The sequence below is a fragment of the Cladophialophora immunda genome (genome assembly GCF_000835495.1).
Source record: "Cladophialophora immunda strain CBS 83496 unplaced genomic scaffold supercont1.7, whole genome shotgun sequence".
NCBI lineage: Eukaryota > Fungi > Ascomycota > Eurotiomycetes > Chaetothyriales > Herpotrichiellaceae > Cladophialophora > Cladophialophora immunda.
Genome location: NW_015622547.1, coordinates 1145965 through 1169463, shown reverse-complemented (window position 1 = coordinate 1169463; position 23499 = coordinate 1145965). Strand labels below are relative to the sequence as shown.

Below are 23499 nucleotides of genomic sequence, written 5' to 3'. Positions count from 1 at the left end.
TTGAGGTCACCAAGCTGAGACTGCAATCTGCGTTGGCGCTGGTGTGGAAAGTGGAAAGTGAGGAGTGAGGTGAAGGTGAAGTGAAGGTGAAAAGCGAGTAGGAGAGTGGATGGATCTTTCGGTCATGGCCCGCCAAATCTATGGCTAGTAATAATTGATACTTGGATAATTAGTTAACTAATACTCTATTCTCGAACCCAGACTAGAATTGATTAAACTGCATCAAGACCAGAGTCAGTCAACCAAACTGCCCCCAATTACCAAGTATATTTTGTCGCTGCCTTCACGAGATCATGTGACCACCTGAGGCTGAAATCACTAGCAAGATGTTTGAACTCGACACGAGCATGTAGCAGTGGCTTGTCGGGTCTTAGGCAGTCCTCATACACAGCAGTGGTGGCTCAACTAGTTGGTGCTGTTTCTCTTGATCTCATTGCGCGGTGTTTCCCTCGTCCAGTCTTGCAGCCCTGTGAACCCAACCGAATCCTCCCGCGGATCAGAACGTGAAACTCTACCAGATGTCTTCGTGCTCACAGTCAGGTATCCGAAAAGATGCAGTATTATAGCAGTGGGACCTCCCTCAATGTGACATTCGTCTATCGTGTCCTCTCATAGCAGCGGCGTCGCGCTCACCTGTTACAGCGAGTTTTCGAGCTCGACAGCCTCCTTCAGCATCTCCTCCCACTTGGCCACCTCCTCCTTGGTTGGCTTGGGCAGTGGCCGCCGGGCGTAACCCCCATACCCAAAGTATGACTGCATCGCACTCTTGGTGCCTGTGATTCCACCAGCAATCACTCCCCAGTCGCCGCGCGCCACAATTGCTTGGAGCTTCTGAGCCTCCTCGACCTTGCCCTGTGCATACAGGTCGTAAACCTTGACGCAAGCCTTAGGCACAACATTGCCCAAGCCGGTGATAATCCCTGAGCCGCCGGCAATCAGGGTTTGAAGGGTGAAATCCGCCGAGCCACCCATGCACATCCAGCCTGATCCAAGGTCGTTGGGCGTGGCGGCGTTGACCGCGTGAGCAATCCGGTTCAATTTGCCAGTGTTGCCGCAAGTGAGCTTGCAACCGCGGATGTTGGGGTGCTTGGCCAGCTTGATAATGGTATCCGAGTCGAGATCCACCCCGGCAACGGCTCCGGGATAGTTGTAGATGACAATGGGGATTGGTGAGCCATCCGCAACAGCTTGAAAATACTCAACAAACGACTCAGGCTTGTATGCCGACTTGTAATATGAAGGGGGCAAGACCAGAGCACAATCCCCACCGGCCTGGTACGCATCTCGGCAAAACTCGATCGTCTCTCGCACCGACTGAGCTCCACAACCAACTACAATCGGCATGTCTGAGAATCCAGCTTCGTCCAGCGCTTTGCGGGTGGTGCTCGTCACTAGTATCCGCTCCTCCTTGGTCAGATGGACTGCTTCTCCGTTCGATCCTTGACAAGTGATTGATGATAGACCAGCCTGGGCTAGTCTGACGGCGTGTTTTGCGATCGCCTTGACATCAACATCTTCAGTTTCTGGGTCAAAGATGGTGACCATGGGCACGTTGATGCCCGGTCTCAGGGGTCGAGCCGTGTGATGTCCGTTCATCTTGCTGAATACACTGAGGGGATTGTTGTCCTTCGAGGGTAAAGTATGTAGAGGAAAGCAAAAGCTGGAAAGGCGAGCAATTAAAATTGGGTGGTTTGACTCGTGACTAGCCCGCTTGACTGCCCTTCACTAAAGGTTGATAAGGGACGAAATCAGTCTGTGTGCGAAAACGAAAACGCCGTCACTGTTTATAAAGTGTACGACCTCGCCCGGCATTATGCCGACAACTGAGACTGAATTCACAGTCACAAGAGGAAACCTCGTTCACGCCCCGCACAATCTGGAGGCGTGGGGTGGGGACTCCGTTGCGACCGTGGGTGGCGGCGATGGCCGCAGGGCGCAGACCATAAAAGCATCCCATGGCATCGAGACACGCGTGCGAACGACTGCCCAAGATGAACGGCATTTTCAGCCGGGAATTGCCAACCAAGCACCACACGCAAGTGGTGAACAATGGGATCGCTATGTGGCAAGGTTGCGTGAAGCTGATGGTGTACCGAGTAGACCCAAGCAAAAGCTCCAAGGTCGTTGCCCGGATCATTGTTCTTCCGGACTGCACGTCCTGCACACAGTGGGGTGAGAGATCGTTCCCCCACGCCCGACGGCAACTCTCACACCCTCATTTAGAGGTGGGAATGCATCAGGTAAATGTGCCGACCAGGTCATGGCGCCTTTCACTGGCACGGGAAGGGGTTTTGGCTTTGAGACTCGCTGTGCCGATCCATAATCGTGGCAATAATATGGAGTGCACGACGGCTGTTGGGATCCTGCGCGAGTGCGGGTCAAAGCCCTCCGTCGGAGTGGGCGTGGGGTAAGTATGTACCTCCAACAGTCGGCCGCTTCAGCATATATCAGGTCTGGCCCTGCCGCCCTTCTCTCCGCCGGGTCAACAGTTCTGCAATTGGGATACTGTCCTCATCATAGAACTCGACATCTTCGTCGACACCGTAGTCCTTCAGTCGGTTCCCTCCAGAATCCTGCCAACCTTCCTCTCCGCTGAGAGAATCGTCTTCGTCCCGATTGATATAGTCGTTTTCGACTGGCACGAGATTCGTCGTTTCGAAACGGTCGTGGAAAGGTCTCCGTCGTTGAACCCCATAGTAATCCGGACGTCGTTCAAAATCAGCCTGCTGACGCTGTCTGAATGCCTCCATCTCATCATTTGGCGAGAGATTGCTGTGGTCATGAACAAATGCATCGTGCGCGGACTCAAGTGGCCGATCAAGTCGGGGCATCCGATCAGGATCTGGTGGCGGCCAAGTTGTGCCTGGGTCCTCGAAGCCGTTGGTTTCGAAGACCAGTCCACTCGTTGTTGGAGTTGCGGAGAATGGCCAGAACCAGGCAAGGACGTTTGCTGTCCCCATCCCTTGAACAATATTGCTCCAAATTCCTATGTCGTAGGGGAATTCTTGCTTTACGATCTTGACTCGAATGCCATCTGGACCGTCCAAATACCCTCCGAGAACGCGAGCTCGCCGGAGCAGCTGCTCGTGGCGTTCGATTTCCCAGCTCTCGATAGTGGTGACATTAGCCCCAAGACCCCAAATGGAGCGGAAGAAGGTGATTGAAACGAGGAAGAGAGTCAGAGTGTTAACAATGATCAAAATGAGAAGATGGGCGAGCTGGGAGGCAGAAGGACCTAGATACTGGGGTATTGGGTTAGTTTCTGCTTCTGCCAAGGGTGAATAGCCATACACTGGGCAAATTGCGGTTCTCCCAGACGACCCCAGCTCGTACGAACAGAAAGTATTCGAGATATCCCATGGCAGAGACTGCATACCACAGAAACCGCATGAAATGAGGAAAGGTGAAGTGAGATACACAGTTGACAGTCCAAGGGCAATGGTGGTCCATCTTTGGAATGCATCTGATGTAGTCAGCATGAGTTCCGAGAATAGGAGAGACTGCTAACCTCTTGCACACTCTGCAATGATGTGACCTTGGAGGTTTGACGGCTTCGCATTTGCGGCAATACCTATGCCTTGAGGCGACCCTGTCTCCATGTGAGACTGATTCGATTTCTTCATCCTCGTCAGGTTTCCAGCCTGCTGGCACCCGGCCGGGATTGGTCGTGCAGGCACGAGCGTAACATATCCATATGCAAACCACCAACAGGTTGAAAACGTTCTTGTCCCAGGGAGAAAGCGGACCAGGCTCAAGGCGATAGAAAAGGTATTGAGATGAGTATGAAAGAAAAGCCACCAGGATCACAACCATCGGCACCGCAAATCTCGCCAGCTGCTGAGGATCCATTGCTGACGCCAGTGGGAGGCGCTGAGAGGAGGTTGATGTGGTTGCTGTTCCCAAGATCCAACGGCATCGCTCTTGTTTGTCTTATCGGCGGTGGCCTTGCGCACATAGCTGGTTTCTAACCCCCATAGCAGCGAGTGTTGGTGAGTTGACGTGGGGAAGTAGCTGGAGCAACAGTGAAAACCAGAAGATGACTTTCAAGGTGCTCGACACGGTGCAAAAGCCTCGTTGACACGCCAAGGCGCTAGTGATAATTCGGCCATCGACGCGTCTCGGCGCTTCTGTGAGTCAATGACGCGCTGTTCCATTGTCTCTACCGTCACCATCACTTCGTCCATGGCGGCGACATGCCCATTCTAGCCCTGCCAGAAACTACAACCCGTATTCTCTGCTCTTCACTCGTCCTCATTGACGCTAGATCTGTCGTCAAGGAGCTTGTTGACAACGCTCTCGACGCGCGCGCAACAGCAATCAGCGTCGAGATATCGAACAACACTCTGGATGTGATCCAAGTCAAAGATAATGGCACCGGCATTGACGTCCAGGATCGGCAGCTCCTCTGCAAACGAGGCTGTACTTCCAAGATCAAGTCTTTGGAAGACCTCGATCGCCTTGGCGGCTCCTCTCTGGGGTTCCGAGGTGAAGCATTGGCCAGCATTGTCGAACTAAGTCACGCAGTAGTTGTTACTACTCGAGTGGATGGCGAGGTGGTAGGGACATCTGTCAAGTATGCTGCCTCGGGGATGCTTAGGTAGGCCCAATGGTCGGTTCTTTCTCAGACTCAATGTATCATGACCATTCTAGTTCTTCCTCTACCTCCCATCCCGTCGGGACCACGATTCGCGTGCTGGATTTCCTCTCAAAGATACCAGTCAGAAAACAGACGGCGCTCAAGGAAAGCATGAAGACCTTGCAAGCTATCAGACTCCTCCTTTTCTCATTCGCTTTCGCCAGACCCGAAGTGCGTCTGTCGTTGAAAGTACTGAAAGGAAAGAATGACAAGATTAATTGGACTTATGCACCCACCCCAACACCTTCAATTGCTGAGGTGGCGACGAAGATTCTGGGGAAGGAGATTGCTTCTGAATGTACACCGTACAAAGTTTCTGCGGACGATTGTGATGTCGAACTTGACAACGGCTGGAAAATCAACGCTCTCCTGCTCTCGGCGGCTCCAGGTTGGTGTGACCATTTCCTGTCTCTTTAAATGCTGACATACCAGGCTCTGCCAATGCTCGAAATGCTCGGCAATACATTTCTATCGACGGCCGCCCCGTCAACACGGATCGAGGCACGATGCGGGAAGTGGCCAAGTCTTACAAGCGCCACCTCCAGAAAACTCTCCCATCCTCAGACAGCTCTTCGGTCTCAAGACCTTTCCTCCTTATGCAGATTCAATGCCCTCCCCAAAGCTACGACGTCAACGTAGAGCCCACCAAGGATCAAGTCCTTTTCGCTCAACCTTCTCAACTACTGTCTCTGGTGGAAAGTTTGTTTGGCCGGGCGTATTCTGGGCTTGAAAACCGCGACATTGAAATATCGGACAATGACAAGGCGACGCCAACTCCAGCGATTGTTACCACATCCAACCAACAAACCTGTCGTGGAGGTCTTGCCGATACTGAAGGGGACGGACATTTATTGCAACAAGACGACTTTCCCGTTGCAACCGACACGGCAGAAACAGTGACACCCACATCAAGCGTGCGGAATCCTTTCACAATTGCTGCGATGACTGCGCAAATAAAACCTAGGAAGATGGATTCGAACCAAGCTAGGGCAACATCCGACTTGTACGCCAATATTCTGACGCACGGAGAGGACGTTGTGACGTCTGAGAATGTCTCCACTACGGTGACCACCTCAAGGACGCATTCAGAAGCTCCATCAGATAATCCGAATTTCGGCCCCTCGCTGTCTCCTAGACCGGGCCCGCCCATGAGAAGACCAAGCAAGACGTCAAGGAGCAGAGAAAATGAAGCATCAGGCACAGGAATCTCGAATGACACCAATGCTATATCCATCCCAGAAAAGTTGGATTTACAAGGATGGCTGACCCCGAAGCCTGAATCACATCCACCCTCGGGCTCGGTCTCGGACACGAGCCCAAGATCTAATACACTGTTGTCACCTCCTTTCAGCTCTCAGATGCATCGGGGATGGGGAGCAGGCCAGAAACCCTTCAAGGTGCCGCTGAGACGCCAAGATCAAGCTGAATCTTCCGGTGTTGCGGCGCTAACACCACCTTCAAGCCTTCGTAGTCATCACCAGCTGGCATTACAGAAGGACCTCCGGGGTCTTCCTACGATATCGAAGATAAGCAAGGCTGTCAGTGAAGATGTTCCTTCCGATCAGCAAGTTCAACTGAGAAGGACCACCGTCAGTCTTGAAAGGTCCCCAGAGAGCATGCCTCCGCAGCCAAATTCTGAACTGGACGATATTATGGATTTTGAGCACCGAAAGAAAGCGGCAATAGCTTATCAGAGAAGAAGTATCAGTAGTCTCACATCTGCTTCTCTCGAAGCACTGGATAGGTCGAGCCAGGTTGAGTCAAGTTCTGCCTCCCCCCGGGTTTCTGCCGAGGCCGAGCCATTACAGGATGCAGGCACTGAGGATTATGGGGCGAAATTTAGAGCCTCAGAGACTCGAGTCCCGATGCCGCTGACTCCGAATCCGCATCGGAATCGCTACCTTAAGGCCCTGCAGGATTTATCACATCCTCGCCCTCTGCCGGGAGCTGAGCTTCAACGCGAGCCCGACGAACAGAACGACATATTAGATACACATATACCAGACAGCCCCTTAAGGAAGCCCGAGCTTCCTACCGACGACCCACGCGCCTACTTCATGAGACATAGGGAGAAGAATACAAATGGAAAGATTTACCGAACAAAGTCATCCAAGATGCCCCTTGAAAGAACGCCTCCAGAACTGGCGACCTACAATCTTGATTTGACCTTGAATGCATTCAAGGACGCTGTAACCGTGTATGAAAAGGTCGAGGCGTTAGGCACCATTGATCCCTACATCATCCGCGGCCAAACGCAATACATGGATCTCGACGAAAGCGACGCGTCCATAGATGAGAAATGGAGATCTGTTCTGCAGAAGATGGTCAGGGCAACCTTCCGCTCCAGAGCGGATGACGGGAGGGAAGTCATTCCAGAGGATCTGAGAATTGTGGTGTCAAAAGTGTCTGGAAGCTAGAACGAGGTGTTTATTATCTGCAATCTCGAGCGGCGGAAATTTGGACGGCAGGGTTTGTTAACGCGCAGAGCCAAGATCAAAAGGCACTGTGTTCCGATACCCCTGGCTCGCTAGGGCTTCGTTGTCAATATCTGAAATGCGTTCCCAGCGGTAGAAACAAGTGATACCTCTTGCGGCGTTCACTATTGCAATCAAGTTTGTTCCTAGATATCTCCATCTCCGACCATCTTGTCAAAGTCCATGTCCGAACATGAATTTCTCCGTCGTCTGCATCCCTCTCGATAATTCTCACAATTGCTCCTCTCTCTTGACAGTTTCCTCGCTTTTACTCAGTTTGGTCCAACGGACTCTCGCCTGCCAAATCCCGCGCAGCCTCGTCCCTCACCTGGCCCAGCACAGCGACAGCCTCGGCGGCCCGCCCGACCGGCACGAAGAGATGGTCGTGGTAGAAGCCGCTAACGGGGTTGACGCTGATGCCGGCTTGGGCCAGTCTCGTGGCCAGCACGGCCATGAAGCCCACGGCCTCGAGTGACGAGTGCACCGCGCACGTGATCATCTTGCACGGGTAGGTGTATTGCGGGAGATTGTGCTGGCGGGCCGTCTCGAGGCGGAGGATCAGCGTGATGGCGCTCTGGCTCGGGCGCTTTGTGGTCCCTTGTCCCTGTTCCAGGCTCACTTCGTGCGTGCCCTTTGTCAATGTTGATGCTGGCGATGATGACGACGGCGGCGACGACGGCGCGACGGATTGTGTGGTGGTGGCGCCATTGCCCTGGCGCGGCTCGCGGAAGAACAGGCAGATGTCCTCGAGCGGGATGGGGAGGCGTGCGTAGTTGAATTTGTCCTCTGGGATGGTCGCGAACACATATGTTTCTGGGTGCAGCGTTGCGTGCAGGCTGGAGAGTAGGCGCGGGAGCGATGTCTCGCCGCGGACCTTGTCATCGTCGCCGCCGGCGGACATTTCTTGTCGTCGGGTCCCCTTGCCAGGTGGTGGACTTCGTTTTGCCTGATTTTCTCTCTTGTCCGAATCGAAATGCAGCCGGACGAGATACTCTCAAGAGATCTATTCTTTCAATCCGCTTCGCTGTTTTTGGGCTCCTGCTCTGTACCCTTTCTCATTCTTCTTCATGAACACCTTTCAAGGGCATTGTGGGAGAATTTGTATAGATTAGTCATGGTGACATCAACAAGCCACGGAACCTACGAGATACATGGCGTGTAAAGCGAAGGAGAGGAACTCTGGACAGAGGTCAAAGGGCGTGATCTCAAAAGCGCGAGAGTTTCTCCGCCTTTCATAAGTCATTTAATTGCTGTGTCCCTGTATACCCTGGGGACTGCGTAGTCTGACAAATGGGTTCATCTGCTTGACAAAAGAGAGCGAAGCTGCTTCGCCCTGTAGGAATGCCTGCTCCCTGGCTGGAATTTCTTTAGGAAACCGCTGGTTCTTCTTACCATCGTCATGACAGGCGACTGGATACTTCAGCTACCAACCAACGCTACTGAGGATCCGCGCACTCACTTCATAAGCCAAGGCAATACCGCCAGCAGCACAGGAGGGGCACAAGGCAAAGAGTGCTCGTTCTCAGTATCTTTTCCGGCGGTGACTTCTACAGCGCTGTCCCCAGTGTTCCAAGGATCAAAAGGTGTGACGAAGGCATAACGAAGGCGGTGCTCAACTGCCAACGCCTGTGGCCAAGTTAGCCTCGTTCAATGCACCCTCAATCAGGACCAAATTTGCTCTCCCGCGCTAGACATCCTCCCCAAATCCCCGACATTGGCACTCATAGTCCTCTGGCATTGGTCTCTGCCCCATCCCATACCCGCCGCCATAGACGTTTTCTGCTGCCATCCGCAGCGACATAGGCATGAGATTGTCCTTGTAGTGCTCCTGGATGTCGTGCTTCTCCACCGCAAAATTGATGTTAAAGTGTTCGTCCTCCATTGCCATCCGCACACACTCTTTCTCCTTGTTTTCATTCCACCATTGGGGCAACATTCCTGCGGCCTTCGCGCGAGCCAGGAAATCGTGGAAGACGGGGAGCGGCGTGTTCTGTCCGTAGATGCCATGGTAATGAGTGCCGTGAGCATAGTCGTCGTCGCAGCGTAGGCGAAAGACATCGATGAGCATCTCATAGGTCTTTGACTCCGTATCAAACTCCTTGAAGAAGTCCATCATGGTAGGGTGAGGAGGGCGGACGGGCCTGGGGTTAGTGTTGGTGTTTCTGGCGTCTGGTCGTCGGCACACGGTTTTGTGTTGCGGCCAGTGGGTTGTCTGACATTCTGTATAGCTACTGGTAAGTGATTCATGGGGAGAGTGGCCACCCCTGACATTGACGAACCTTTGGAGCAGTAAGTCACCTTTTGGCATCGGCTACATCTTTTCAAGCGAGTGCCAATGGGCAGTTCAGCCTTGGGCTTGTTGCAGGCAAGACACACTTGCGGTTCAGCCATGGGGTTCGCAGAATCTGCCGTATCGTATCTCCTTCAGGTCAATGGTGGTGCTATCACTCTGAGACAGACTGGAAGGAGTGGGTGGCCACTGACGATGTGGCTGGATTCAGCACATTCCACCAGCAGCATAGAAATGTGCGCAGTAGATCACGCGTCTGGGGGACGCGTGGGCACGTGGTTAAACTGGCCTTGCTCCAGCAGGGGAGATCACCATTAATTAATATCGAGAATGATCCTCTCAATCAACCTCCTTGCAGAATCTATCTTCTTCCCTCATTGCGTCACCGCTTGATGCAGCCGATTTCTGATCCTCAACCGGTGTATAGTTGCGAGTAGATCTCACTCTATTTCTAGGTCGCTCGAAGCCGCTCATGCAAACACCACTCGGTTGGACATCTTCCCAATCTTTTCAATCTCGATCTCCACCTGATCTCCATGTTGGAGCCAGGCAGGGGGGTTCATGAATGCGGCGACACCACTATGACAGCCTGAGTCAATGTGCGTATGAGAAAAGGTTGGCTACCCACCTGGGAGTTCCAGTCATGATCGCGGTCCCCTTTCTCAACGTTCTTCCTTTGCTCAGATGCCTCACAATCTGCCCAATGCTGAAGATCATGTCGTCTGTGGATCCGTCCTGTCTCAACTGCCCATTGACCCAAGTCCTGAGCCTGAGCTTATGGGGGTCTCCCAAGGCTGTCAAGGATGCTATCACAGGTCCCAGGGGTGCGAATTTGTCAAAAGACTTCGCATAGCCGTGCTGACCTGCACTCCGCTCTGATGTCTGCCAGTACCGTGCGGACACATCGTTTCCCACAGTATACCCAAGAATGTACTCGAGAGGATCTTCAGTCTCGGCCAGATTCTTGACATCACGACCAATGATGACGGTTAGCTCGACTTCATAGTCAAGCTCTTTGGCATCCGGGTCGATGGGGATGTCCTCATATGGCCCGGCCAGAGAATCTGTCGGAGATCTCTCAGCTAAATGTCCTGTCCAGGCGTTCAATGAACTTACCACTCGGCTTGGTGAAAACCAGTGGATAGGACGGTAAGGGGAACTTTCACTATCAGCTTTTTGTCCAAGTCATTGGAATACGTTGCGTTGCAGCGTGACAAACACCCTACTCCGGTCTCTTCTGCGTGTTTCCTATAGTTCAGACCAATACCAAAGATAACTGGAACTGCTGAAAGCGGGCACAGCACCTGCATCAGACGTCATCAGTATCTCTTTGGCTATCAATGTGGCCAAAGGAGTAACGGATTCACCTTTGCGACCTTGGCTGTTCTCCTAGATAGTTTCAGACTCTGCTCCAGCGCATCGCCGTCGAATGTCGGCAGTGTGAGGCCGTGAAGGCTATTCTCCCACTGATCACCAGCCTCGCCGTAATGGATCTGGCCTTTGTCATCTTCGAAGCGAACGAGGCGTGTGAAGGTGTTCATCGTACAGGGTATGTGACAGAGCTTTGCCAGCAGAAAGGAGCTATGACTGGCCAGGAAAACCTCGTTGGAGTGCAATGTCGAGCAACAATCAAGCAATACAATCTGACCTACGAAGCAGGAACTGGAGGTGCAAGTTCCATTCCAAATTACGTCGCCTTCGAGTAAGATGACACAGCGGATTCCTTTCACTGCATCACAACCCTGCATCGTCTATGCCCCTTCTCTCCCAAGGGTGCACGAACACTTGACCAAAGACCCGACACGCGAACCCGGCTATAGCCGAATGAAATATAGCTGTGGTATGCAGTGGTCTGCCCACTCCAGGGTATTCGGATCACGAAAGCTCTGCCGTGGTCGGATCGATCAATTAACAGCCCTCCAAGTTTTTCGTGGTATCCAAATGCCTAGGACTCGCTCGCACTGCGCAAAACCAGATCTGCACCATCCACCATTGTCGTTATCAGAAGAAGCAGCGTTGATTTAACCATACCTACGCGGTACACCATCGTACTTTGCAAGTGGCCATGATTCCCACAGAGCCAATCTCAACCAAATGGCCAAATGGCGCCAAAGCAGCATTTAGCATCACGATGGACAACATGGGGGAAGCCCAAGAAGTCTATTCCAATGTCTGGCCTCTGGAAAAGCCTCTCGGCGAACATCCTGCCGTGAAAGTCCTGCTTCCACAGATGCTCGAAATTCTTGACCAACACGACATCAAAGCGACTTATTTCGTCGAGGCTTGGAATGCGGACTACTACCCTGATGAGATTGAGCATCTCGCCGCCCGAGGTCATGAGATCGGCTGGCATGGATTCCAGCACGAAAATTGGACCACGTTGGACATCGAGTCGGCAGGCCACTTGCTGGAAAAGTCACAGGCCAACATGGGGAAACTTGGTCTTCGATACATGGGGTTTCGTCCGCCAGGAGGGCTGGTGCCCAAAGAGACGCTCGATTTTCTGCGACACCACGGCATCCGCTACCTTTCCCCAGCGGGCAGCCGAGCAGCCCTCATATCTGACCTTGTGATCCTCCCCTTCGAGTGGCAATATATTGACGCTTACTACTATCTTGACCTCCTAGGTGGGTTGCGCGTTGCGAACGGCGACCCTGCGGACACTTTGACAGCTGCGGACTTTGTGGCGCGCATGAAAAAGAAGATTGACGCGACTGCTGCAGATGGAGGTTATCTTTCTTTATTGTTCCACCCATTTCTCCAGGACACGCCCGAGAAGATGGCCGCAATGGCGGAGATTCTAGCATACATCAAGTCGATCCGGGGAGTCTGGGTGGCGCCTTGTATTGACGTGGCTGACTGGGTGAGCCGGCACCCCGGACAGTTTGGGGACAATCCAGGCTGGGATACTTCATCATGGAGATAGCAAGATCAATAGAGAATCATTCAACTAGGTATTCCGTCTCGCGAATTTTGTTCTTCCCTCTCAGCATTCAAGATGTCCCGTCGTGTTCGGAGGGTCATTGTTCAGGTGCAGCCGAGAACGGATACCAGTGGAACTTCAGGGAGTCCGGGCCGATGTCTTATTGGCTCCCCCATTCCCGAGCCCTGCGGGGTTGCGGGGGCGCCGCCTATGACGACTTGCGCCTTTTCAGGGTCAGCTTTCTCGATCCTACTACCTCGTACAGCCGAGAGAGTATAATCGATACGCGAGACGCGAGATGCGACATGCGAGACGCGAGATCCCGCATCCGAGTCTTGAGATCGGATCACTCTCGACTGACGACGCAGGTGGAGGAGGTAGGCATGTGCTGTTTCGGGTGGGCCAGCACATCCTTATCCTGTCTAACGAACCAAAGCCATCGAGGTATGGATTCATTAGTCGCACAGATGGACGACTCCATATAACCGCCTCGTGCCTGTCTGGAGCTCTGTGACTGCATTGCGTGAAGCTTCAGCTTATCTTCCCGTTGTCGATACAGAGTATCTATCGTCGACTTCTCCTTATCGTTGCTTCAATACATTCTTTGCGCAACCCCCTATTCGCACAGAGCATGCTGTCCATCGCCTACGTCACGGACATACTTGATCATGGGCAGACCGGGCCATTCCTGAAACATGCCGCTGTGGCGTGTCTGCTGCTGGGGGCGTTCCTCGCCATCGTGTCGAGGCGGTTGTGGCTGTACCCGAAACCCCTGCCGGGGATCCCCTACAACGTCGAGGCCACCGGCAACCTGCTGGGCGACATCCCGTCGCTGGCGCAGTGGCAGAAGACGCACGGCGAGACGCGGCGCTGGTTCCAGGCGCAGTTCCGCAAGCTGAACTCGCCCGTCGTCCAGGTGTTTGTGTACCCGTTCAAGAAGCCCGAGGTCCTGCTGGGCGACCACCGCGAAATCCGCGACATCCTCCTCCGGCGCCACCGCGAGTTCGACCGCGGGTCCAAGGAGCCCAACGCGTTCGGCGCCCTGCTCCCGCAGCAGCTGCTCTCGATCAAGACCCCGACGGCCAAGTTCAAGTTCCACAAGGAGTTGATGAAGGACCTAATGCTGCCGCAATTCTTGAGCACGGTGAGTTTTCTTCAATCCTCTTGACCCGTTTGAGGGAGGCGTTATGGGATTTTTTTTTTCGTCTGGCGAGACTCTTTCTTCTGTCGTTGAAAAGGGGTTGAGTTCTAAGCCCAGGTTTTTCCAGGTCAACGGTCCCGTGATCTATCAAAAGGCCATGACGCTGGTGGAGCTGTGGAAGGCCAAGGCGCAGATTGCCCAGCAGAGGCCCTTCGATGTCAAGCAGGACCTGTACAAGCTGGCGTACGACATCATCATGGCCATCTCCTTCGGCCTCAGCGACGAGTCAAGCTGCACCAGGACCCAACTCCGCGCCCTCCTCTCCGAGAAAGCGAGCCGTCCAGCGACGACGGAGGGCAGCAGCTAGTCGGGTCAAGGTCAAGGTCAAGGCCCTCACGAACCGTACCCCTTTGTGGACCTGGCCATGGACGCCGAGGGCCACGCCGTGGCGCTGCTGACCGAGAGCGTCAGCGTGGGTTACACCTCGCTCATCCCGTACCTGCACACCTGGCTGCTCCTGCGCCTCCCGCCGCTGCGGTCCGCGGTCAAGATCAAGGAGCGGATGACGCGGCGCCAGATCGATGCCGCGGTCGCCACCCTCCCGCCCACGGACGAGGAGGCGCAGAAGAGCGCCCGCACGGCCGTCGAGTACCTGATCTTCCGGGAGCGCGCGGCGGCGCGAGCGATGAACCGCCCGCCCAACTTCCACGCGAGATACATCTATGACGAGGTAAGGAGACCCTCACGCCAGCACGATTGTGTATCTCCTACGAGAAGAAAAGAAAGAAGAAAAAGCTGACCGAAAACGCCTCTGTTTGGTGATTTCTAGTTATTCGGCTACATCATCGGCGGCCACGACACGACGTCGAACAGCTTCGCGTGGGGATTGCAGTACCTCGCCGACGTGCCGGGCGTGCAGGCCAAGCTGCGCGCGCGGATGAGAGAGGGGTTCGCCGCCGCCGCACGCGAGGGCCGGCAGCCGACGCTGGACGAGGTGGTTAAGACGCCCAACGCGTACCTCGAGGCGGTGGTCGAGGAGATGTTCCGGCTCAGCGTCGTCATCCCCATCGTCTCGCGCATGGCCACCCGCGACACGTCGATCCTGGGCCACCCCATCCCCCGCGGCACCGAGGTGGTCTTTTGCTTCAACGGGCCGGGCTTCCTCCAGCCCTCGGTGGCCGTGCCGGCGCCCGCGTCCAAGACCTCGCCCTCGCCCTCGACCTCGACCTCGACCTCGAGCGCAGTCGGCGACTGGGACCCAGAGGACATGGACAAGTTCGTGCCCGAGCGCTGGCTCGACGTCGACGCCGCGGCGGGGACCGAGACCTTCAACGCGCTCAAGGGCCCCATGCTGTCCTTCGGCGGCGGCCCGCGCGGCTGCTTCGGCAAGAGGCTGGCGTACCTCGAGATGCGCGTCGTCCTGACCCTGGTCGTGTGGAACTTCGAGCTGCTGCCCCTCCTGCCCGCGCGCCGGCCCGTCGGCGTCCTCGAGAACATCACCGTCGAGCCCTCCGAGGTGCTGGTCAGGCTGAAGGTCTTATCTTAACGAAGGCAGGGCTCACTCAGGAGAGTGAGCATTGCAGGAATGCATGGGATGTTTCATTCGGCGCCTCTGCGTCACATCATATACTAGGAGGAGCGGAGGAGAAGGATTGACTCGGGGTTACTACTACGAAAGCTCTGGATGTTGTCGGTAGAATCAACGCTAACCTAAACTCTGACCTTCGTCTTTATAACGATCGCCTCTCGCAACAGGGTAGTGGCTAGTTCATAATCCCTCCCCCCCAAAAGTAAACTACGCGATGGATAAATAGCACCCAAACAGCTGCATGGAGATCTCCCGGACATTCGCACGTGCCTTGAGCCTCTCTTGCTCCTCCGTCACCCTGGTCAGCAGCAGGGCAGCTCTCCTCGCATTCCTCACGGGCCCAGCGCCGGGACCGAGCGGGAAGAGCGTCTCCAGGCGAGGAGCATCTCCCGAGCTGGCCGGTGGTGGTGGCCTTGGCCTCGCTTCACCAAGACGCTCAAATTGCTCGATCGCCCACTTGCGCTGCAGGCCGTCCGTGCACTCGCTTCCAAACACGAACAAAAGCCACATGAGAGAAGGATGGGCCACCTTTTGCTTCGGCGTGCCGGCCTCCACCGTCACTGTCGCCGTTGCCGTGTCGTCCTCTCCATAGGCCCGCTGCAGCTGTCGCCAGACTTCAGCCAGCGCGCGACGGGTGAGCTCCGAGTGTGGGAGATTCCACCAGCTCACGCGGTGCATGTACACGAACAGGATCCAGAAGCTGGCGAGGAAGACGCTGAAGACCTGCTCGAGCCCGGAAGCGAGGTCGTACGGAACGATCTGCCTCAGTTCCTCCGCCGTCATGGAGACGATGGGCGGGCGGAAGTGCCACAGCTCAAACAGCTCGGTCTCAACCTGCTTGCACGCCGTGATCACCTCATACTCGTCTTCGGTGGTGGATCGGCTGCGGTGGTGCATGTGGTGGGCGCTGACTCGTCGCCAGTAGGTCTGAGAAGTCAAATGCCATTGCAAAGCTGGCTCCAACACCGCGTTGATGAAAGCTTGTTTGACCTGTACCATACTTGCTGGGCTTTGGTTAGCAACCAGATGGCGGCATTGTCGAGCCGCGTCTGGATGGCCACCACTTCCTGGGGACGAGTCGGTTGGCAAGCCTTCAGGGTCTGCGATTGTTTCTCGTCGTGAATCGAATGTTTCCCATGTATTTGGCGGCGTGATCCGTACTGGGTAGCGACTGACCGCCTCCAAAGCCCTCGGGGAGAGTAGATGTTCGCCTCCCAGGTGAGTGGCTTTGCTATCCAGAATACTCAGCCAGGAGAGCAGTTCCTCTGACGTCCGACTCCAACGCAATTGGCTTGAGATGACCGCGTCAGCCAAGTCTCGTGGAAAGAGGCTCTGGTCGGTATCCAGGTCGCGGGTCACCTCGAACCAAGCAAGTAAGAAGACAGCGGCCAGTAAATGTTCACTCACTTCCTGCCTTGGGTTGCTGTTGCTGGCCAACTTTGCCCTGATCTCGCTGCATGCCCGTTGGTGGCGATCCAGGATTTGTCTCATTTGTGCTTTTTGGCTGTCAGTCTGTTGTGTGCTCGGTTCCTCCATCGTCAAGAGTTCAGTGACGCATGAGAGGGCACTATCGACTGCCCGACTCTGTTCACTGACCCTGCAAAAGTATTGCTGCAAATGCTGCCAGGATCCGCCCATCAGCATCGCTGCTGGAGGCGGAGACACTTTCAAGAAATGCTCTGCCAGACGCACAGGCTGCTTTTCGCGATAGGTATAGCGATCGGCATTCGCCTGAGGCGAGGCATTGGGTTCTCGAACTTGTCCCAGCTGTGGCACGGAAGGTGCATGTGCTGGCAATCCTCCAACTGCAGGTGGCGCATTGTCAATTGTATGAGCCTCGGGGAGACTGCTGATCCCGTTGTTCCATGTATCTGGGTCTGTTGCATTGTATATTGTCGGGCCGACGGCAACTCCATTGTGGTGGGCTGACACGGATGAGTTCGAGAGCTCATCAGCTTCTGGAAAGAGGCACGAGATATCGCCTGCTGTCGACGTAGAAGGATCTCCTACCAGATTCGTGAAGGAAAGAGCCTTTTCACCGGACCAATATGGGAAGTTGAGCTGCTCGGCCGAGTCCAGGGCGTCCTGCGTGTAGTCCCCCAAGGTCTCCATCCACGTTAGAGCTTCATCTGCAGGATCCGGAGCAGGATGTGACGCATAATACGAAGGAGAACTCGGATCTGTTGTGTGAGTTGGGCGGGACTGGGACTGTCTTTTGGAGCCCGAAGCATTTGTCCTGGACCTGGGCAGCTGTGGCTTGTAGTAACAGTCCAGTTGCATCCGGGTGCAGTGCCCGCACGTTGGATGAACCTGGTCGCATCGAACTCTTCTCTGTTTACAAATCACACAGCCGGAGCGAGAGCGAGGACCCGACCGCCCAAGGCCACCTTGGCGTCGCCGCGAGATCCCAGACTGAGCTGGCGGATGCGATGCTGGGACCCAGGCGTCGAGCGAGATCTGAGCTGGCGCCGCCGCCATCTTGCCTGCCGAATTTCCTGGTAACCTGGGCCTGGGGTTAAATGCTCCTCCAATGGAATGATAGGTGCAAATAGCCGTGCGAGAGAAATGAGCGGAGCCAATGCTCAGTCTTTGTTGGGGAATAATGGTAGGCTTCTGGTACAGAACGGGAGTCTGTGAAAGATGTAGCTGGACATCAGTAGATCCATAGAGGTATGCAACGGCTGGTTGGCTCCTGCAATAGCCAGAAGTACAACCCCGAAGGTAAGCGGTACAGGGCGATTGGGTGCCGTCCTTCAGGCCAGCCTGGAATCCTCCCTTCTCCTCGGGCAGATCACGCGAATGACGAGGGGGAACCCGGGGATGGGGTCTCCAGAGAGGGGAGGAGGGGAGAGTCCTGGGGCAAGGAAAACAGCTCAACCGGGGAGCCTAAGCCGGGTCCGAGCAATACAAGGTGAACCTCCTCAGGCACTGTGCATTGGGCGCTAAGATAGTTCGTGTAGCTACCACAGGAAGGGAATCCGTATTTGTAAGGGTCAAAGGAAGCTGATATAGATCCCATTTCACCCTATACTATTCTCACTGACATACTTCTCTTCAGTATCTTTCAGAAGCTACTTCTCGGACATTCGCACGACACCGCAAATCCATATTCACGTCTTAATACGCGCAGGGAATGCACCATTAAACACTCTTCTCTACCTCCACAAAGACCCCACCGTCCTTGGTGGCCGCTTCTGACGCTTCCGATGTGGATGCCTCGCCAGCCTCGTTCGCATCACCAAATAGAACAGCGATCTCTTCAATAGCCAAGCCTCGAGTGTTTGGGAAAAAGAAGAAACACACAATGGCAAAGAGCAAGGACAGGATAATAAAACACAGGTAGAACTTCCAGCCGATATTCCTAAGGCCGTTGTTAGTATCCATGCCAAACCTTCCGTGAACAGAGGAAACTTGCTTGAAGGCTGTTGGTGCGACTTCTAGCCACAACAGGTCGACCACGGCCAAGGTCGCCAACGAAAAGGCCACGCCTTTCCCACGGAGATGGTTGGGGAAGAGCTCCGCGTAATAGACCCACTGAACCTCGTCGAGACAGAGCTGGGCGAATGCCTGAAGAGAGAGAATCAGTCATCGCAATCAGTCTCCTGAACACGCGAAGACATACCATATAGCAAAAGGTCATGGCAACAGCAGCTCGTAGGGCGGCGTTATTTTGACCTGGGCCGACTGGGAAATTGGCCACCAACGCAGCCTCCACGATCAAGCATGAGCTCACCAAACAAGTACCAAGCGCGAGAAGTTGGTTACGAGGTAGCAGGTCGATGAGGAATATGCCAATGACACCACACCCGAAGCCGAGCATGTTGAACCCAGCTTGATACATGAGCACCGTGGAGCCCGAGAACCCAAGGCTGGTATAGATGATTGAAGAGTAATCTGAAAGGCGTCGTGTGCATCAGTAGGCGTAAAAACGGCACAAGATAGGCTCACTCACTGTTGATCACGAGGATGCCTGTGGCCTGGGTGCCGAATGCCAAAATCAATGCAAGCAGCGTCCGCTTCCGATAAGATCTCTTTGTGACCAGCGACGACCAGCTGTGGGGGAGTGACCTGTCCACCTGGAGCTGAGCCTTGATCTGGGCGAACTCAATTTCTGCTTCGTCTTTGTCGTGCAATTTGGCGAGAACCTGTCGTGCTTTCTCGTTGTCACCGATCTTGACCAAGAATCTCGGTGATTCCGGAACCCAAGGTAAGCCGGTCAACACAATGACTGCTGGAAGAGCTTGCATTGCGAGAGGTACCCGCCAAGCGCTGGGCTTTGAAGAGTCAGTGACAAAATCAAGACCCAAGCTATCAGCCAGATATTGGACTTGCTCCTCACATTATCGAGATGAAACCACGCAAATCCCATCCAGGAAGCAAAAGCATATCCCAGAAGCAAAGCTGCACCGTGGATGTTGACCAAAGCCCCGCGGTTCTTGGGGGGCGCCAGTTCAGTCATCCACATGGGGACTGCCCCTAATAGCATCCACGACCCAATGCCACTGACAAAGCGAAAGACCAAGAACATGCCGATATGGACCGAGTCAGCCATGAGGGCACCCGACAGGATGGAGAGAATGCTCGGGACGGCAATAGCCCATTTGCGGCCGTAGCGGTCACCAACCACGTTGATGAGGAGGGCGCCGACAAATGCTCCCGCCTGAAACAACCCATTCATCGCCGAGATGAGCTGGGTGGTGTTGGATCTGGTGGCGAGTTCGAAGTATTGTACGAAGGTAGGCTGTGCTACAGATGGATGAGTGCTTGGCCTGTGAGGAGTTGTAAAGTACATACCCAAGGTCGTACCGATGATGCTGGCACTGTAACCCATGGTGATTGAGCCAAAGCCCATGAAGACGTTGACCATCACATTGTACAAGCGAAACTGTCTTTTCTTGACATGTTCTGCGGTTTGGATTGCCATAGTGCGGAGGGAGGGGTGGTGAAATATGAGATCAGTAACAGCGGCTAATGCTTCAAGCTGAGGCAAAAGGATTCACAGCAATGTCAAACGTTCGTCACGTTTCGAGGGCCTCTGCATCAATGTCAAACGTTCGTCATGTTTCGAGGGCCTCTGCATATATCTTAAATTCCGCTGAGAATTGCCAGATCCGGGGCCCCGGAGACCCATGCTGCGGGATGCGAGCTGAGCGTCGTCGTTGTGATGCGAGGCGAGAAGACATGGTTGAGGCTTGCTGAATGTCCTCATTTCGGCAGGGCCGTGCTTCGTTGAGGCGGTGGCGTTGATAGACTTGCCTGTGTTCTTTCTCGGCTTTGGACTTCACAAGGAGACAACTTACTCGCCTACCCACTTTGCTTGACGAATACTCGGTAAGTCAGAGAGGTTCAGGCAACAGACCCGACCAACAACGCTATCGGCCTCATGCTAACGAGTTGACAGCTTGCCGAGCGGATGCCGGGTCCCTGATCGATTTGTGCATGATGAGCGTCAACTTCAAGACTCGAGACGCGAATATGCGACAGCCGAGCCTAGCATAAGCTAAGCCGCCGAAGTTCATTGTTCATCGCGCGGTGAGGCCAGGTAGCAGTGAGCTAATGTCGGATCTTCGTCTTGGGTGAGGTAGTTAAGGACGAAGGGCGAGGGCCGAAGGTAGACGAGGTAGCCCGAATGCGAAACAGGGAGAAGTTGTTGTTGGGAGTTGCCGTGAGCTTGCAATCTAGCGGACGAGGTACGAGGCTAACCCAAAACTGAGCGACATAGTCTGACGAGCGACAAAGGGCGGTGTTGTAGCATCCTCACAATTGGTTCAGTGGTGATATTCATTCATAAGGGTGTTGAATCTACCTTAGACACGGTAACCTCCCCATCGTTGTCAACAACGTTAGCTATATCTGTCATGGCGGCCACATCGTGGCTATTGAGTATGCTAACTGGTCGGAGCGTTACTATGCGTGGTGAAGAACTCGTTACGGGTGCTGAGGTCATTGTTAGTTTGGGTGAACTCAGCCCTTGTTTTAGCCAGACGATCGCAGGGTCGGGAGACTGGCTCTCAGACTACGGGCGACGAGTGGCAGCAGACGGCCGAAGAATGCAAGATGACGGTCGGAGAGTTGACGAAGGTGCTCACAGAATGGCAGATGACGCGGGCAGAATGGAATGCAGAGATGGCGTCTCTTCCGTGCCAGGCTGTGCCACTTGCTTCTGAACGCGGCGTGAGACATGTTGCCAGCCACGGCCTAGGCTCTTCGTTGCTCCTGTGGCCCGAACTCTCACAGTGGTCCTCCCATATCCACGTCGAGGAGGTCAACCGGGTCGAAGTTTCTCGGAAAGCGTTTCTGGTCGGGGTGCTCCTGAATCCCACTCTTCAACATCAAGTAACATGGTTACCACGTCAGAATCTAGCTCGAGGACAGGTTCGAGGGACGTTTTGGGCGATTCGAGTGCACCGGTGGCTCCGGTTGAATCGGGATTGGGTAGGGAGGGCTGAATCATGGCCTCTTTCTGCGTCGGTGTTTGATGGGAGTCATTTGAGAGATTCACTCGCGGGGTGTCGACGGGGAGGGAGGACGTCGTCGACTTCCGCGAGGTGAAAGTGATGTGGTGGCAGAATGGAAGAGGCGCCCCTTTTATACTCAAGAGGGCAAGAAAGTTCTGTCGAGCAGGTTCTTGAGTCCAAGGCACCCGCCAACCAGGACTTGATCCAGCGCATGCCATAGCTTAGGGCGACAGAGCGATGCATGGCTCGAGAATGTCAAGAGTAACAATAAACACTGCGCACAGAGCCCTTGGCGCCGGTGGCCTGCGGATTTGCAGCACCACACACCCAACCGCAGGAGGAGACGGGCAGCAATCACGGAGGAAAGAAGAAGGAAACGGAGCACTCCCCAGTGGCACACACATGCTCGATTGTTCTAGAGAACGCCTTGCTCAAACCTGCCGAAAACCCCAACATTATTCTTTCCGCTCGGGCTGAACCACCCCTTCCTACTTTGCAAGATCCTCCGGCTTGAGCATCCCGCGCTTGACCATCTCGGCGACCACGGGCGTCCCGTCGCCGTACAGGGTCATGGACTTGACCTTGAACCCCTTGGGCCCGCTGGGGTCCGCGACGCACTTGAAGAGGAACGCGCCCGGCACGACCACGTCCCACAGCCGGCCCGACAGGTCCGCCTTGGTCTTCTCGCCCGGGGCGGCGAGGTTGGCGAAGACGTGCGCGACGCCCATCATCTCCCACGCGCCGCCGTCGCGCTCGTACACGTTGCAGTACCGCGCCTCGTGCAGGTGCTCGGTGAAGGGCGCGTAGCCGGCCAGCCAGCCCTGCCAGGACGCCTCGCCCGGGGCGAAGACGGTGCCGTCGGCCTTGGTGAAGACAAAGTCGTCCGTCTGGTATCGGGTGTATGGCCCCGTCTTCATGTCGCCGTGGTCAAAGGCCTCGGCGTGGTCGAACAGGAAGTCGAGGACGGGGTGCTCGCGGAAGCTCTGGTTCTTGTCCGAGCCATCGATATAGACGACGAAGGCTGAAACGGTGGATTTAGACATTGTGTGGCGGCTGGGGGTGTGAAAGGAAACGTGTCTGGAGGGAGGTTGAGGGTAATCGAGTTTCTTCCCAGTTACGACGAATATGGTGTTGTAGGAGGGAGATGCATCCTTGGACTGAGGGCACACCGTGAGAGTATTAAATGTCACAGAGACCATGCCTCTCTCTCTCACCCCCCCAACCCCCCCAGCTGCACCATCTCCTTTCAGCTGTATTCTGTACCACCACTCCTCAGCCGCACCTAGTTAGGGCCACGTGTAGGCGTTTAGACCGTCATTAGTTTCGTTGTATCCAAAAGGTGGCTGGCGCGGGGACTGAGGAGAGACAGCAGAACAGAGAAGTCAATAGCCCCAAGATGGGCACGATAGGTTGGTTTGGGCGCTGTGGCTTGCGTGCCCAGTCGCGGTCTCACCGTTCTACTCGCGCTATAGCCACCTGGTCCCCGAAGTCTGGGGGAGAAAGAGGAATCCCCTGCCGAGCATCACTTCACCACAAGCGAGGCCAAGAAAGCTTCTTCATCTTTGCGTGCATCGTCTTATCATGAACTCGTATTCATTCGCCGAACCCGTTGCATTATGTCCTACGATCACATCACACCACATGACATCCTAGTGTGGAAGTAGATTCAGATATCCTTCGGGAACCCCTCTACATCCTCGACATCCTTGGGCAGCACGCTCTCCGAAGGCACCCCGTCACCGCCGACCCTCTCCTCCGTGGCGTCCCATTTGGTCTGGTACTCGGCCATGACCTGCCTACTGGACGCCGGGCTCAGGACAAAGTCCTTGACGCTGGGCGCAGGCGCAAAATGGTGCAGCGCGACAAAGACGACGGCCGCGATGGAGAAGCCGACCAGGAAGGAAATGTAGTACAGGTGTGTCCAGCCCAGGGACACGTGGATCCCGTTGTTGACATTGGAGATGAAGCCCGGCATCGAGGGGAAGACGC

The 23499-nt window shown here is 54.9% G+C and overlaps 7 protein-coding genes across 9 annotated transcripts; 2 read left to right on the top strand and 5 right to left on the bottom strand.

Moving 5' to 3' along the window:
- Positions 1-636: 636 nt before the first annotated feature.
- On the bottom strand, positions 637-1596 carry PV07_11190 (uncharacterized protein; the record flags this gene model as incomplete). The annotated part of the gene is made up of 1 exon (XM_016398603.1): positions 637-1596. The coding sequence occupies one exon, from the start codon at positions 1594-1596 to the stop codon at positions 637-639; it is 960 nt and encodes a 319-aa protein (XP_016243165.1).
- An 851-nt stretch (positions 1597-2447) lies between these two features.
- PV07_11189 (uncharacterized protein) lies at positions 2448-3849 on the bottom strand (the record flags this gene model as incomplete). Its single annotated transcript, XM_016398602.1, has 3 exons — positions 2448-3242; positions 3292-3463; positions 3509-3849. 3 exons carry the CDS (start codon positions 3847-3849, stop codon positions 2448-2450), a joined length of 1308 nt encoding a protein of 435 aa, XP_016243164.1.
- Positions 3850-4185: 336 nt separating this feature from the next.
- On the top strand, positions 4186-7230 carry PV07_11188 (uncharacterized protein). Its single transcript, XM_016398601.1, has 3 exons — positions 4186-4597; positions 4651-5024; positions 5069-7230. Exons 1-3 carry the CDS (start codon positions 4194-4196, stop codon positions 7051-7053), a joined length of 2763 nt encoding a protein of 920 aa, XP_016243163.1. The 5' UTR covers positions 4186-4193; the 3' UTR covers positions 7054-7230.
- Positions 7138-8011, bottom strand: PV07_11187 (uncharacterized protein; the record flags this gene model as incomplete). The annotated part of the gene is made up of 1 exon (XM_016398600.1): positions 7138-8011. The coding sequence occupies one exon, from the start codon at positions 8009-8011 to the stop codon at positions 7379-7381; it is 633 nt and encodes a 210-aa protein (XP_016243162.1). The 3' UTR covers positions 7138-7378.
- Positions 8012-8350: 339 nt separating this feature from the next.
- On the bottom strand, positions 8351-9602 carry PV07_11186. Of its 3 annotated transcripts, XM_016398598.1 has the most exons (3): positions 9390-9602; positions 8570-9330; positions 8351-8520 (listed from the first exon to the last, which is right to left on the bottom strand). In XM_016398598.1, the coding sequence occupies exons 1-2, from the start codon at positions 9499-9501 to the stop codon at positions 8798-8800; spliced, it is 645 nt and encodes a 214-aa protein (XP_016243160.1). In that variant the 5' UTR covers positions 9502-9602; the 3' UTR covers positions 8351-8520; positions 8570-8797. The 3 variants fall into 3 exon arrangements, with proteins under 3 accessions (XP_016243160.1, XP_016243159.1, XP_016243161.1); XM_016398597.1 differs by having other exon boundaries at positions 8351-9330; XM_016398599.1 differs by having other exon boundaries at positions 8351-9602.
- A 3352-nt stretch (positions 9603-12954) lies between these two features.
- On the top strand, positions 12955-13831 carry PV07_11185 (uncharacterized protein; the record flags this gene model as incomplete). Its single annotated transcript, XM_016398596.1, has 2 exons — positions 12955-13467; positions 13592-13831. The coding sequence occupies 2 exons, from the start codon at positions 12955-12957 to the stop codon at positions 13829-13831; spliced, it is 753 nt and encodes a 250-aa protein (XP_016243158.1).
- An 8167-nt stretch (positions 13832-21998) lies between these two features.
- On the bottom strand, positions 21999-22631 carry PV07_11184 (uncharacterized protein; the record flags this gene model as incomplete). Its single annotated transcript, XM_016398595.1, has 1 exon — positions 21999-22631. Exon 1 carries the CDS (start codon positions 22551-22553, stop codon positions 21999-22001), a length of 555 nt encoding a protein of 184 aa, XP_016243157.1. The 5' UTR covers positions 22554-22631.
- Positions 22632-23499: the final 868 nt, after the last annotated feature.